The sequence below is a fragment of the Acipenser ruthenus genome, chromosome 24 (genome assembly GCF_902713425.1).
Source record: "Acipenser ruthenus chromosome 24, fAciRut3.2 maternal haplotype, whole genome shotgun sequence".
Classification (NCBI taxonomy): Eukaryota; Metazoa; Chordata; class Actinopteri; order Acipenseriformes; family Acipenseridae; genus Acipenser; species Acipenser ruthenus.
This window is the reverse complement of record NC_081212.1, coordinates 4,248,588-4,260,750: the sequence shown is the minus strand read 5'-3', so window position 1 is coordinate 4,260,750 and position 12,163 is coordinate 4,248,588. Positions and strand designations below refer to the sequence as shown.

General features: G+C 39.1%; 1 protein-coding gene across 1 annotated transcript in view; it reads right to left on the bottom strand.

Annotated features, from left to right (window-relative positions):
- Positions 1–2,253: 2,253 nt before the first annotated feature.
- The window catches only part of LOC117429105 (S-adenosyl-L-methionine-dependent tRNA 4-demethylwyosine synthase TYW1-like), a 54,401-nt gene continuing 44,491 nt past the window's right edge, over positions 2,254–12,163 (bottom strand). The window contains exons 15-16 of the mRNA XM_058998106.1: positions 8,524–8,691; positions 2,254–4,208 (exon numbers count right to left, since the gene is read on the bottom strand). Of these exons, the coding sequence (XP_058854089.1) occupies positions 3,987–4,208; positions 8,524–8,691 (390 nt within the window). The 3' untranslated portion in view covers positions 2,254–3,986. The remainder of the gene's footprint in view (positions 4,209–8,523; positions 8,692–12,163) is intronic.

Sequence of the window (12,163 nt, the reverse complement as noted above, 5' to 3'; positions counted from 1 at the left end):
ATTATAGCGAAGTTTGTCTCTTATTAGAACAAATATTTTCCAATATAAAAAAAAATAAATAATCCACAAACAGCTTTGCCAACAGTCGGGTCAAATCAGCTCAATGCGGACCCAGCTTTACCTAATTTCCATGATATGCAATATTCAGATGTTATGATTGAGTGTTATAGGTTTTGCAGGAATCAACTTCAAAAGACCTCAGATATGTACCTCTTATTACAAGTCCCATCTTAATCTGAAATTCTATGTGAAGCTCTTTAAAGAAGTAACAGTGAAAACCCACCCCTGCTCTCAAAGCAAACCTGATTCCCAGCCACGTCTGGGTAATCTTTCTTCTCCCATCTTCTTGTACTTATGATTAACTGATGTCGTGCAGCAGGCCTCTTGAAGTCAGTAATTACTATTTGTCTGCCACTGTACAAAGTATGTATATTGGGATTTTTATCTACATGGTTTCATTCATTAGGGCCCATGGCTACATAAGCAGTTTGGAAATGCTGGTTTTACAAAGTTCAAAAATCTGTCATAAAACAGTCCGCATTTCCTTGTAGCAGGACACAGACTGTTTTCAAAAGAATGACTTTACAAGCGTTATTCCAGCCACATTCAGTGAGCACATTGCTGTGGGTGGAGAGATGGTTGCAGCAGCTCTCTCTGTTGGTTAACAGGGTTTTCAAAAGTCCTTTGCCCAGTTTTGGAACAACAGTATATTATGACTATGACAGTCATTTTGATTTGTACACTCAACCTTAGAACGTTGATGGACTAAATTATCTTTGACACTGGTCTGCTTTTCTATCCCTGTTAAACAAAAACACACACAACAGACTAATTAAAACCGTATTGATGTGCCAGAGAGAGAAATGCCAAGATATCTGGCTTTAGTAAAGAAACCCCTGAGGTGCCTATTGATTTAAATTGCAAGAGGGAGGGTACATTAACCTAGATTTGTACTGTGAACATCATAGCAGTGGGGGTGAATGGGCCTCCTTTATTGTTGAGTCTGAGCCTGAATCTGAAATCACATGCGTTTTCTTTGTTACCATCTTTTGAACCAAAGCCATGGTCCTGCAGTGTTTACCCAGAGCCATTTGCAAATTCAGGAAAGCAATCTTGTAAATCACTTGCTGTTTTGTTTTAGTTTCTCCAGGTACGCTGTTGCAACTCAGCGGTGGCTCTCGATCTGTAACTGAAGGCACATTTTGTGGGGCGTGAAAGCCTATCAGTAGCACAGCGTGGATCAATAAAAGGCTATTATTTAGTCTTTGAACCACTAATAGGATGACTTATGCGAGGGAACGAGTAATTGCTTTTCATGTCTGCCAGTATTTTCTAAGTTGTGTTTAAGACATCACCCAAGATGATTGTAGTAAAACTAATGGCAGGCATGGTAAACCACACAAACCCATTAAACAGGAGAAAGTCTTAGGAGTGGCTCAAGGCAAATCAAGTCACTTGCTGTCTTTTCAGAGAAGGACTGAAGTATCAGTGTTGGGACATTCAGTCCAGTGTAGCTGATCTCACGAGTTTCACTTAATTTAGGCAGGACAGCACATTAAACTAGAACTACATGTATCCACTTAGGAGTCAGAGAATTCCAAATGTTAGCCGTGATGAACCGCTGAGCTATCAGTGTCAAAGGGTTAAAAAATAAAAACAATTGTAGTTCAAATTGAAAAGTAGCACATTAGGCCACAACACTACGAGGCCCTCTGGGAATTGTGAGCCGATAAAAAGCAGTACGGTCACATGTCCGCCATGATCAATCTCTTCAGCAACGTTAGTTTATTATTGACCTGTATCTTTCTAAACAAGGAATGTTGGGGAGCTCCTTAATAAAAGCTGAATCTCAAAACAGTAATTGTGTGAATTTAGTAATTGTTACAGCTGTGTATAATGGTATTTAAAACAGGATTCACTCATCCGCCTTTTTACATCTCCGCCCTTACTCTGGTCCCACCGCAGTCGGATATGCAACGGATTACTGTATTAGTAACTAGGCAACATTTGCTTGTAAAACACTGTTTTTATCAGTCAAAGGGATTATTAAAACACAATTACCTTCAGAATAAATGAGCAGTGCGCCTTTCAACTGTGACACAACCGCCTGGGAAATGAGCATCAATGTGGAAGGCTGCTCACCCCCCCCCTCCCCCCCCCGGGCCTTCATATCTGCATCCTCCACATGCTCTTCCTTGCCCAGCGTTACCATTCAAATCCTTTGAATAAATCAGAACAATATGAACAAACAGATACACATGCACAAGCTCCTTTATTCACTGTTAAAACCTGTTCCTAGTTGACACATTGTAACATTATCAAAAAACACAAGAAAAAGACAAAAAAAAAATTATAAAAAAACACATATGGGTGTTTCTTCAGCAGTATCAGTGAGATCAATTTTCCCCTAAAGCTAAACAGTGTGTGTTTATTTAAAATGACCTCACTCCTGAAATCTACTGTCTCCATGCAGTTTTAATACAGGTCTGCAGTAAACAGATCTCAAATTCTGCTCCATATACTAATGGAACCTCGCAGATTAAGGCAGGTATTGCAGCTCACACAATGGAGACTTTCTTTTTATTTTATTGTATTTTTTAAACAGGTGATCCTAATGGATGTGATCTGCAGCATTGATACCGTTTTAGTTTTCTAGCTCGCATCCACTTCTGTACTAATAAAAGCCGTTCAAATAAATGCAGCCCTGTACTCTCTCTTCACCTGACATTAACCAAAGAACACCCAACAAAGATGGATCAATTACTCCCGTTTCAAAATCAAGGGATCTTACATCTCTTAATAGGGTGGGATTCAGCAGGGATGCTGTAATTAAGCAGACTGACTAAATGGCCATTTCAAGAGGCTGATGTGCAATGGTACCATCCACGAGCATCCCTTTAAGTATTCAAGTGCTGGCAGCTTCTGTACAATTTAATATGATAACTGCACCTGAACTCACACTGGGTTAATCAGCTCATTAAAGATCTCTTTAGAAGCATTCATTGCAGCAAGGTTGTCAACAGCTGATGATCAAACCGGGTTGCAATGTTGAAACTAGTTTACACTCCAGCAACCCAAGTTTGAATTGAGCTCTGGTGGTGGTAGATTAGATGAGAGTGAGTTTCAGAGAATGGTTACGTAATGCAGTTGGAAATGTGTCAGAAATGACCTGAAGTGGAACTGTATATTCGTAGTCCTTTCCACACTGATGTGGCACTAAATGACGTTCCTGTCTCCTCCGAAAATAAAAATAGCAGAAACAAATTATTTAGATCGAGCATATCTGACGGTGAAATGAAGCAATTCTAATGCTGAAAAAAAAAGCAACAAATGCAACAAAACTAAACAGGGGAATGAAAGCTTGTGGGCTCTCAAAAAATACACTCAGATTGAATTTCACTATCCAAAACATTAAATGAACAGAAACAGCACTGTACAACCAAAGAGATGCACTGGCCATATGTCCAGGTTGGAAACTGCAGAGTACTGTCTAGCTAAGACAATAAAAGGTGACTATATCTCAAACAAGTTTCCCTATAAAAAGTTAAAAATACAGATTACATTTTGAGGGAACATCTTGCCTTTAGTGGATTCAGTCTCCATTGCAAGGTCACTGAGGACTGAATTTCTGAAGCAAAGAATCAGGTTCCACAGCAAAATAACAATTGTTCTCAAATCATCATTGCGGTGCCGTGAACTGTTGCTAAAACCCACTGTTGAGCAGTTCAAAACAAAAGAGAACCTGGAATAGCAGCTCCCTTGTTTGCAAATAGCTGTTGCAACATTTCCAAAATGCATCAGAAAAATGCCTTGAGCAAAATGTGAATATCGTTATCCATTCATAACCACATTCTAAAGCTAATTTAGTGTTGGTACAACAACTGTTCAATATCATGTAATAAAACCAGAGACATAAAAAAAATGTGTTTTTTTCTGGACAGCTTAAATTCTGTTTGCAGCAGAGAGGCAGATCAACAAAGTGGACATCAGCAGCCGGAGATGTCCTTTGATTTGTTTTTCCGATGGAAGCGGGTATCTGCTGGATCGAAGCCCCTCCCCTTGGCACCGAACAATGCCCACTGCGGGGTCCTGGCCATGTAGTCTGCTGCAGAGAAGACCCTGGCACCCCCGCTCTCCTCATACTCCTTCATCAGCTCCTGGAACCTCTCGTAGTCTATCCATGTTCTCCACTCGCCATCCACTTTAAACTACAAGAAAACAGAACATGTAACACATGCATTTTAATGTTTTGGTGAATTAAATGACATTCACAGATTCCATACAGCAGTATAGTACCGATAATATTCAACTGCAACTACATAATGTAATGTATAGGTTTTGTATAGCTAGAAAGCTGCAAAATCACACCACGGCGCACTTTCAAATGATTAAACCCACAGGCGTATTTAGCAAGTAGGTTTTTGGGAGGGCAGTTTGTTTAAAAAAAAAATCTGTAACTGTGTCATTATGAAGCTGTATACAAATTTGCATGGAAAGAACTGAAGTTAACAATAAAACTTTTAAAAAACAATACTGTCAGAGTGCTGTAAAAAAAATAAAATAAATAAAAAAAACATTGATTGTACATTTTTTCCTGGATGTAAGTGCCAATACAGCTACTGAGTAAGAACTATGAACAGTACAAGCTCTATGAACAGATTACTGGTCCCTGGTGTCAGGGGCTCCTAAAAGAAACAATCTGCAATTAAAATAAAATAATGCTTCAGCACAAAACCTATACCTCTCCAAGTCTCCATTCTTTGATTTCCAGCAAATACCAGAGAATGACAAGGAGGCACAGACTTCAGTCTAGATGAAATAGACCGCTAAACGCTGTTGATGTTTAAAATCGCAACTTAGATGAAGTAAATTGATTAGCCAGACTCTCAATTTATTGCCAATCCTTTAGGCTTTTAAACATAATTTTACTTCTAATGAAAACAGCCATGTAAAGCAGGGATGGATAAGTAACAAGCTCAGGTGTGTCTTACTAAACTCACAGGAATGGATTAAACTGCTGTGCAATGGGAGTCTTACTTCCATCCCTTTAAAGTGCTCTATAGCAAGGTCTGCATCCACTGATATCCCAATGCTGGCTTTTAATTTATCCGAACATGCATTATAAATAACAGGTGGCTGGATCATGAAAAAGTTTGCAACCATGACTTGTATTCAAAGTATGTGGAGTAACTTGTATCCATTCTACATGCAGTAGTTTCAAGCAATTCACTATATCCCTGTAGTCTGGATTATGCAATACCTTCAATGTAAGCTAAACCAACCATAAAAAAAGAGACCATGTCTACCGCTACTTCGAGGTACAGTACCCACAACCAAGGCAGCCTGGAAGTCTGATGGACTAGGAAGGCGGAGAGCGGTACTGGCAACCCTTCAAATCAGACAGTCCACGCTCCAGCTAGTTCTCTAAAACACTGCTCTGGGCTCTGCTCCCATTTCTTAAGCAATTTATCAATGCTGGTGTGAAAACTAAAGCTGCCACAACTCCAGAAGTGTGAGAGAATCACCTGTGTAAACATTATGGAATGCTCACTTCACACTGCAGCAGAGCGGAAACCTGCTATGGCACTCTCTCTGCTTCAGTATGCTGAAGTCCTGACAAATTTAAGCTAGTGCAGTCTGTAATCCATACAACATTAACAATAAATGCAACTCGTTGGTACCACTTTTCAACCTGCCTTGCATTGATAAAGATGTGTTTTAGACAAGACTGAGCTCCTCAAAGCAAAGACATATTGCCCTCTTAATACACTTGTGAAAAGATTCCGGCATCCATTTTTTTTTTCCAAGCCTAATCTCAATTCCTCCCCATTGTATTTCATTTTATGACAGCCTTCACACAACTAATATGATTGGCCTAATAAATTAGTGCCTTTTATAATGTCACTTCCTGGCCACAACCCCTTCCACTTTAATTCACTACAGTTCCAGGTTTCAATAAATAAAGCAAAACGTTTTCCTTGTTTAAAAGAACAGCAGCATTAACTAATGAAAGCAGCTTTAGTGCAGACAGTACCCCTTTGTCTGTACAGTGCAGCCACTGCCTGCCTCTGAGGACTGACAAAAATCAATGCACTTCCACAGGGACTACAACTGCAGGTCATTGAGTTATGAGCCTCAAGCAAGTTTAATCAGTTCCAAACTGTGCACAAAAAGGTGAGAGCAAATGCTCTATCCAACATCTGAAATCATAGCTGCAATTAGGAGGGAGTCATTTCAGCGTCCTTATGCTACCTGCAATCTGCTGTAAACCAGGGCTAACATGACTTCACTTGGAATTGGACAAGCTCACAGTATATATAGCGAGCCGATATTAAGGAGCAAGAAGCATCAAATGTCACTTAACGGCTTTTTTCACATCATCTTTACTGGTGTTTGAAATCGTTCCGAGTGTTTCTGGGTTACATTGCTCCAATATTCAGTATCATTTGATTCAAACCAATGCAAGATCCTCACAAACCATAAAACTTTTAATTAAAAAAAAAAAAGAAAAAAGGAAAATGCTGTTTGAGATGACTTTAGCATTAGGTTTAGCGAAAATTTTCTTTGTAAACAGAATTGTTTACACCTTAATGTCATGTAACCCTCTCGCTATAATTGTCAGCTTGCAGGCTGCAAAATATGTTCATGTGGCCTTGAAGAAGTTGACATTTATGTCATATGTATTCCATTTTAGTGTCCAAGATATACAAAAACATCCCCATTGGCCAATGACTGGTAAAGGCACCTGGGGTCTAAGTTGCTGTAGAAATTCAATGTTTTGGGGTATGGGTAAAATCAGTGTTCCCTGAAAGATTAATTTAATAATACAGTTAAATAACCCAGGAAGTGCAACAGACTACCTGAAAGTAAAACAGTATGCTTTTGCTGTAACATGTGCGTCTTTCAAAACTTGTCACAACTACATAGAGAATGGAAGACCAGGACAGGGAAGGTTGGTGGAATTATTTCATGAGCTGCATCCCTTTAAAATGGACCTGAATGTGTTAATGAATGACAAGTATGCAAAAGCTACAGTGTTCTGCAATAGTCAACCTTTTGTAGCTTTAAACATGCTGGCCTTTAAACCCCACTGGTGTCCTTGTAAAACCACACCAGAAAGATTTAAGCTCCTGTTCGTCTCCTTGGAGCTTTTGAAAACCCAGTATCTGGTTGTGATATAATAGAATGTGTATAAAAGGAGGGATCATGAAGATCAAAGCACAGGAGAACCCATAAGTTACTTGGATGTTGCTGCGGTGGGTGTAAAAAAAAAAAAAACAAGCTTAAAAAGATTACCAGGTACGCACAGCACAGCGCTTCCATACCCTGTGTAAATTAAACCAGGGGAGCAATGACCAGACAGGGGAAGAAAGCCAGGACTCCCGAAGGAAGGAAGGAAGGAAGACAAGCCAATGAGATGAAATATTGACAGTGTACCAGAGCTGAGCCCGTCTATGACAGATCACAGTGTATTAAAATGGACGATAGCTTTGTAATACTTTTGACAGGAAACACGGAACTCCAACTGAAGGCATTTTTTTTTTTATCATTTCGTTCAGGACAAAAGCTACTGCAAAATGTGTTTGAGAGAACAGCATTAATCAGTCACAAACACGTTCCTATAGAAAAAGATTATTCCCTGGCAGTCAGTAATTGCTATTCTACATGAAAAATGAATTGGGCAACAGTAACAAAATAAGCAAATTCAGGGTAGATTATTGTGACTGGGTGGGCACCAGTTGCTTGGTAGATTCTTGCATCAATAGTCCAGATACACTATTCCCAGTTAGAGGGTACTTCAATATGTTCAGTCCCAAGCCACATCAGTACAGGACAATTAAGACTGCCTCTATTAAGATCATTTAAACTAGGGGTTGGAAGAACGCCTATATCTTGAACATTGCATGCCATGTCTGTTTAATGCATTGCTGACTTTCAAAGTGTGCAAAAACGCAAGCTTTAAAATCCATTACTTCAACAAGACTGGTCACCGCTTTTATTGCACTTATAGTAGTTTGGATCTTCACTTGTTTTTGTGGCAATACAAACCAATGTTTTATTTTCATGTATTTAAATACAGTGCAAACAGAAAATTGATTAAAATCAATTGAAAATACCCCCAGAACTGCCCCCTTAGTCAGAGATTTGCATTATAAATGAGACCAGAGTTACAAATCCTGTTCCATGCCACAGAACTGTGTAATTATTTAAAATGATTAATTTATCTGCCGTCTAGAACCGATGGCTCAATTAAGCATAATTCATTAATAATTTAAGTAGTTTTGGTTCCCACGCATTAAATCGAACATCAGTAAGTGTTCAATATACAAACTCAACAACAGTCCTTCGAGAAGGAAACGGATTATATTATTACAAGAGCTCTAGAAATGCTGCTTCATCCCCCTGGATGGTTTTAGATGGGAGGGTGTTCTGTGAGTATTGTATTGAGCCACGTATTGAAGTGGTTTATTTGTATGCATTTGAATGTGTAACAGTATGAGGGGTTTTAGAGAGAGCTCTTACCTTCTTGTGTGCAATCAGGAGGCAGTTTGAGTGCTCGTGCTCGGAGGCGATCTCGTAGTCGGGTAGCTGGTCAGCAAGCTGTTGTACAAAGTGGATGACCTCCTCGTGCCACGGGACATTAGCCATGGTCAAGCTACTGGCTGAACTTTCACCACAGTAAGTTACACCCTAGTGAAAGAGAAATGAAATGGCATTAGAACTCACTTTAAATGCTTATTATGTTACTTTGTACTGTTACCAAATAACTATGCAGTATATTCTACTGCTGGGGCCAACTATATACATCAGTGCTTAGAAATTATGGCCTGTGATTGGTTAAAACCTCATCATAGGTGCAAAAATAGATTTAACTATTGCCTTCACATCCTCACACCACTGGGTAATAGTCTCAGTCTGTCATGTGATTGGTTCACATCACTGTCAGTCCCGCCCCTTTTCAAAGGAATGCCTTCCAAAACAACAAGATAAAATGGCTGAATGAAAAAACTGCTTTACAAAAAATTCATTACAAAACACCCTACAAAAAAAAGAAAAAAAAAACCTGCGGTATGAACTTCAAAAATATTGTACTGTAAAGCCATAAATATTTGCAACCAAAATATCTGGCGAATCACACCCCCTCACTGGAGCAGGACAACTGTAAGGCACAGCAGAAGCACATGTACAATACAACACTGTAAAAATACTAAATACTATTCCATTTGAAATAATGCTGTATGAATGATAAAGTATGTGTTTGTGGAAGTGTGTCCTTTAATCCATGGTCTAACAAACGATGAGCAATTAGTTGAAAATGTTTCCTAACAATTCAATTAAAGATCCTTTTATAATTCATAATAAATTAGGTGAATAGAAAAAAGTGGTAATGCAACACATAACGAATGCAAAAAAACAAACCCTCCAAAACCGTATGTGATATTAATATGGCAAAGTGCTTACAATAATGTCAATAATTATGAACAGCTTTAGTAAAATGCATCAGTGATGCATTTGAATGGATTCCTACATGTACAGTTTAATCCTTTCCCAATATTTTATGAACATTTTGGCATAGCACTGTAAATATTTAATGTGGTAACGTTTGCGCATCACATCAGAGATTTTCACGGTAGTTTAAATAATGAAATGTTATTTTAAGCATAGCCATATTCTGAATGTGTAACAAACCCTCTTGCAAGAACATTATCCTGGAGCACTTCTCGTATGCCTTGGGATTGTCTATGGCCACTAAATGAAATATTCACCAGTCCAAGCATTCGAATTTGAAATGAATTGCTGTATAGTTCGGTAAAGATCCAACATGCATGTATAAATACTCTTTCGAAAGATAAAACCGGTGTATTCAATTGATCTAAGCAGTGATGGATCTAAATACCAAATAATAAATCACTGGATTGGTGATTTCAAAGAGGATTACATCCTGTAATAAACAGGAATGCATGGTTACAGGATCGGGTTACACAGCCTTGGTACACAAACTATTCTCAGTGTGTAGATGTAGACAGTCACGAGCATGGAAAGAAAACAGCGAGCATCTTTTTATTACAGTGCCGAACAGTGCTCCAGAATTGAGGAGTAGGGGCACAGGGTTCCCTCACCCCAGCCCAGGTGAATTAGCAGCACCCAAACAGCAGTCTCTTTACAAATCAATGAGGCCAGCAGAACGGCTGCATTCAATTTCCAACATCAAATATAAAAGTTAATTATGATGTTGCGTTCCAATTTCAACAGACCTTTAGTTAAAGCTTTAGAAAATGCATCACACAGCTAGGACTTATTTGTGGCTTGTTCACCGTTCAAGCGGTCCATCTTCACGTCAGCCGTTGCACCAGCAACATACTTACTAATTAGCCAGAAATAATGACCTCGTCAATAACCGCCACGGTGGCTGGATAAACTGGTGTGCCAGTGCATTAACCCGGTGAATCTAAAGCAGGCACAGTGGTTTTAGCATTCAAATGCTGCAGGCTATGGGGCAATGGGAAATGCAGTTTTTCCCCTTGGGAGGCAATAACCAGTTGAGGCACTGTGATGGAATTGTCCAAAATGTGCACTCAAGCTCAGATGCCCTGCATAGTGATCTCAACACAACAGCATTTCATGACTTCTTGTCAATGCAAAAAAACATCAATACACGGTACATTTAAAAAAAAACAATTGGGAAAGGGGAAAGACAAGGCTAAATAAATAGGTTTTCAATTGCAAGTTACTCATTAGTATGGGGATCACGTTGCTGATCTTTCTCACCCATCCAACAAAAAATTCCTGCAAAAATATTTAATTATAAAGAACTTCTAAAAGACAAACCAATTGTGTGCGAAGAGATGCCTTCAGTGAAGTTTTCAAAATGTTAAGATAAAATAAAAAGAGGAGTACTGCCGGTTACAGGACAGGGTTTCTCAATATTGCCAACTGCTGCCAGCAAAAAGGCTAGCATTTCACAAGTAGGGGTGACCTAGATAGACTGAAAGCCATATGCTTGCCCTTTCTTATTGGAGTTCTCAGGATGAACACTTAAGCGTGGCGCACTGGGGAAACAAGGCCAGGCACAAATAAAGCATTTTGGTATACAACGAGGTGTGCTGGCTTCTAATCAATATCCACTGGCTTCTGATTCTATAGTTTGATGGTTGTAGAACATTTGTGTCCCCCCCACCTTTTAATTTGGTGACAGAATTAAAAGGTAACCGATCGCCTGTAAAGATTAGAGACTGCATCAGAGGAACTCTCCTGTCGAACATTCTTTCAATCCACAATCTCCATTACAACTGCACTGCTTTCTCTAAGGCTTGAGATCGCCATTACAAACTGCGGATGAAGAATGAATTTACAGTTTAAGTATAAAAAGAGTTACATACAGGTTATTCCCCAACAGTAATTCTCCCAAGCTTGATAGACTACTCCTTATGTCTGATAGATTAAAGGTTAGTTTGAGGTTGCACTTTTCTGTTTATTGATCAGTTTATTACCATCCAGCTAAGACTGGGTTGAGACCTATGAAGAACCAGAGGTCCACTCAGGATGGGTCATTAAATTAACACTAAAATTACTTGGCACCGAATTCATATTTGCAGTTATGAATCAAGTCCCATTTTATAACGCAATGGATTTTAGCTATAAACTATAAGCATCGTAGAACTGCATTCATCGGCACTGCGGTGATGCGATGTGGACTATGCAATCTGTTGTCCTTTTTCCTTGTCCTTTTTCAGCTGAGACACTATGCCCTACAGATAATGTTTCATAGTAACCTACGTTTTCAACATACCTGATTACACAGCTTGCCTTTGTAGGTAATATTGACTGTGCTGTTGATGGATATACACTGGTAACCCCTTCTCTCTCATTTCTAATATAGACATATGACATCGAAGAAAAAACGAATAGGAGAAAGAGTGCTCACTCAGCGCCTATCAAAAGCACCACAGGAATAAATGATAATAATGTTGTTTTTATCCTTTGCAGAGGACACGAGACAGACAGACAAGTTGATCTAGGAGGTTTCTGCAAACACTAAGACTGTGAATAGCTGCATTGTTGGCAGACTTTCTCCATGTCTGACATACACATGGCGTTAGAAAAACGAGCAGAAAGGCTCCACTTTGCAGCCAACATGCATTACGGGAATTGCGAAACATTT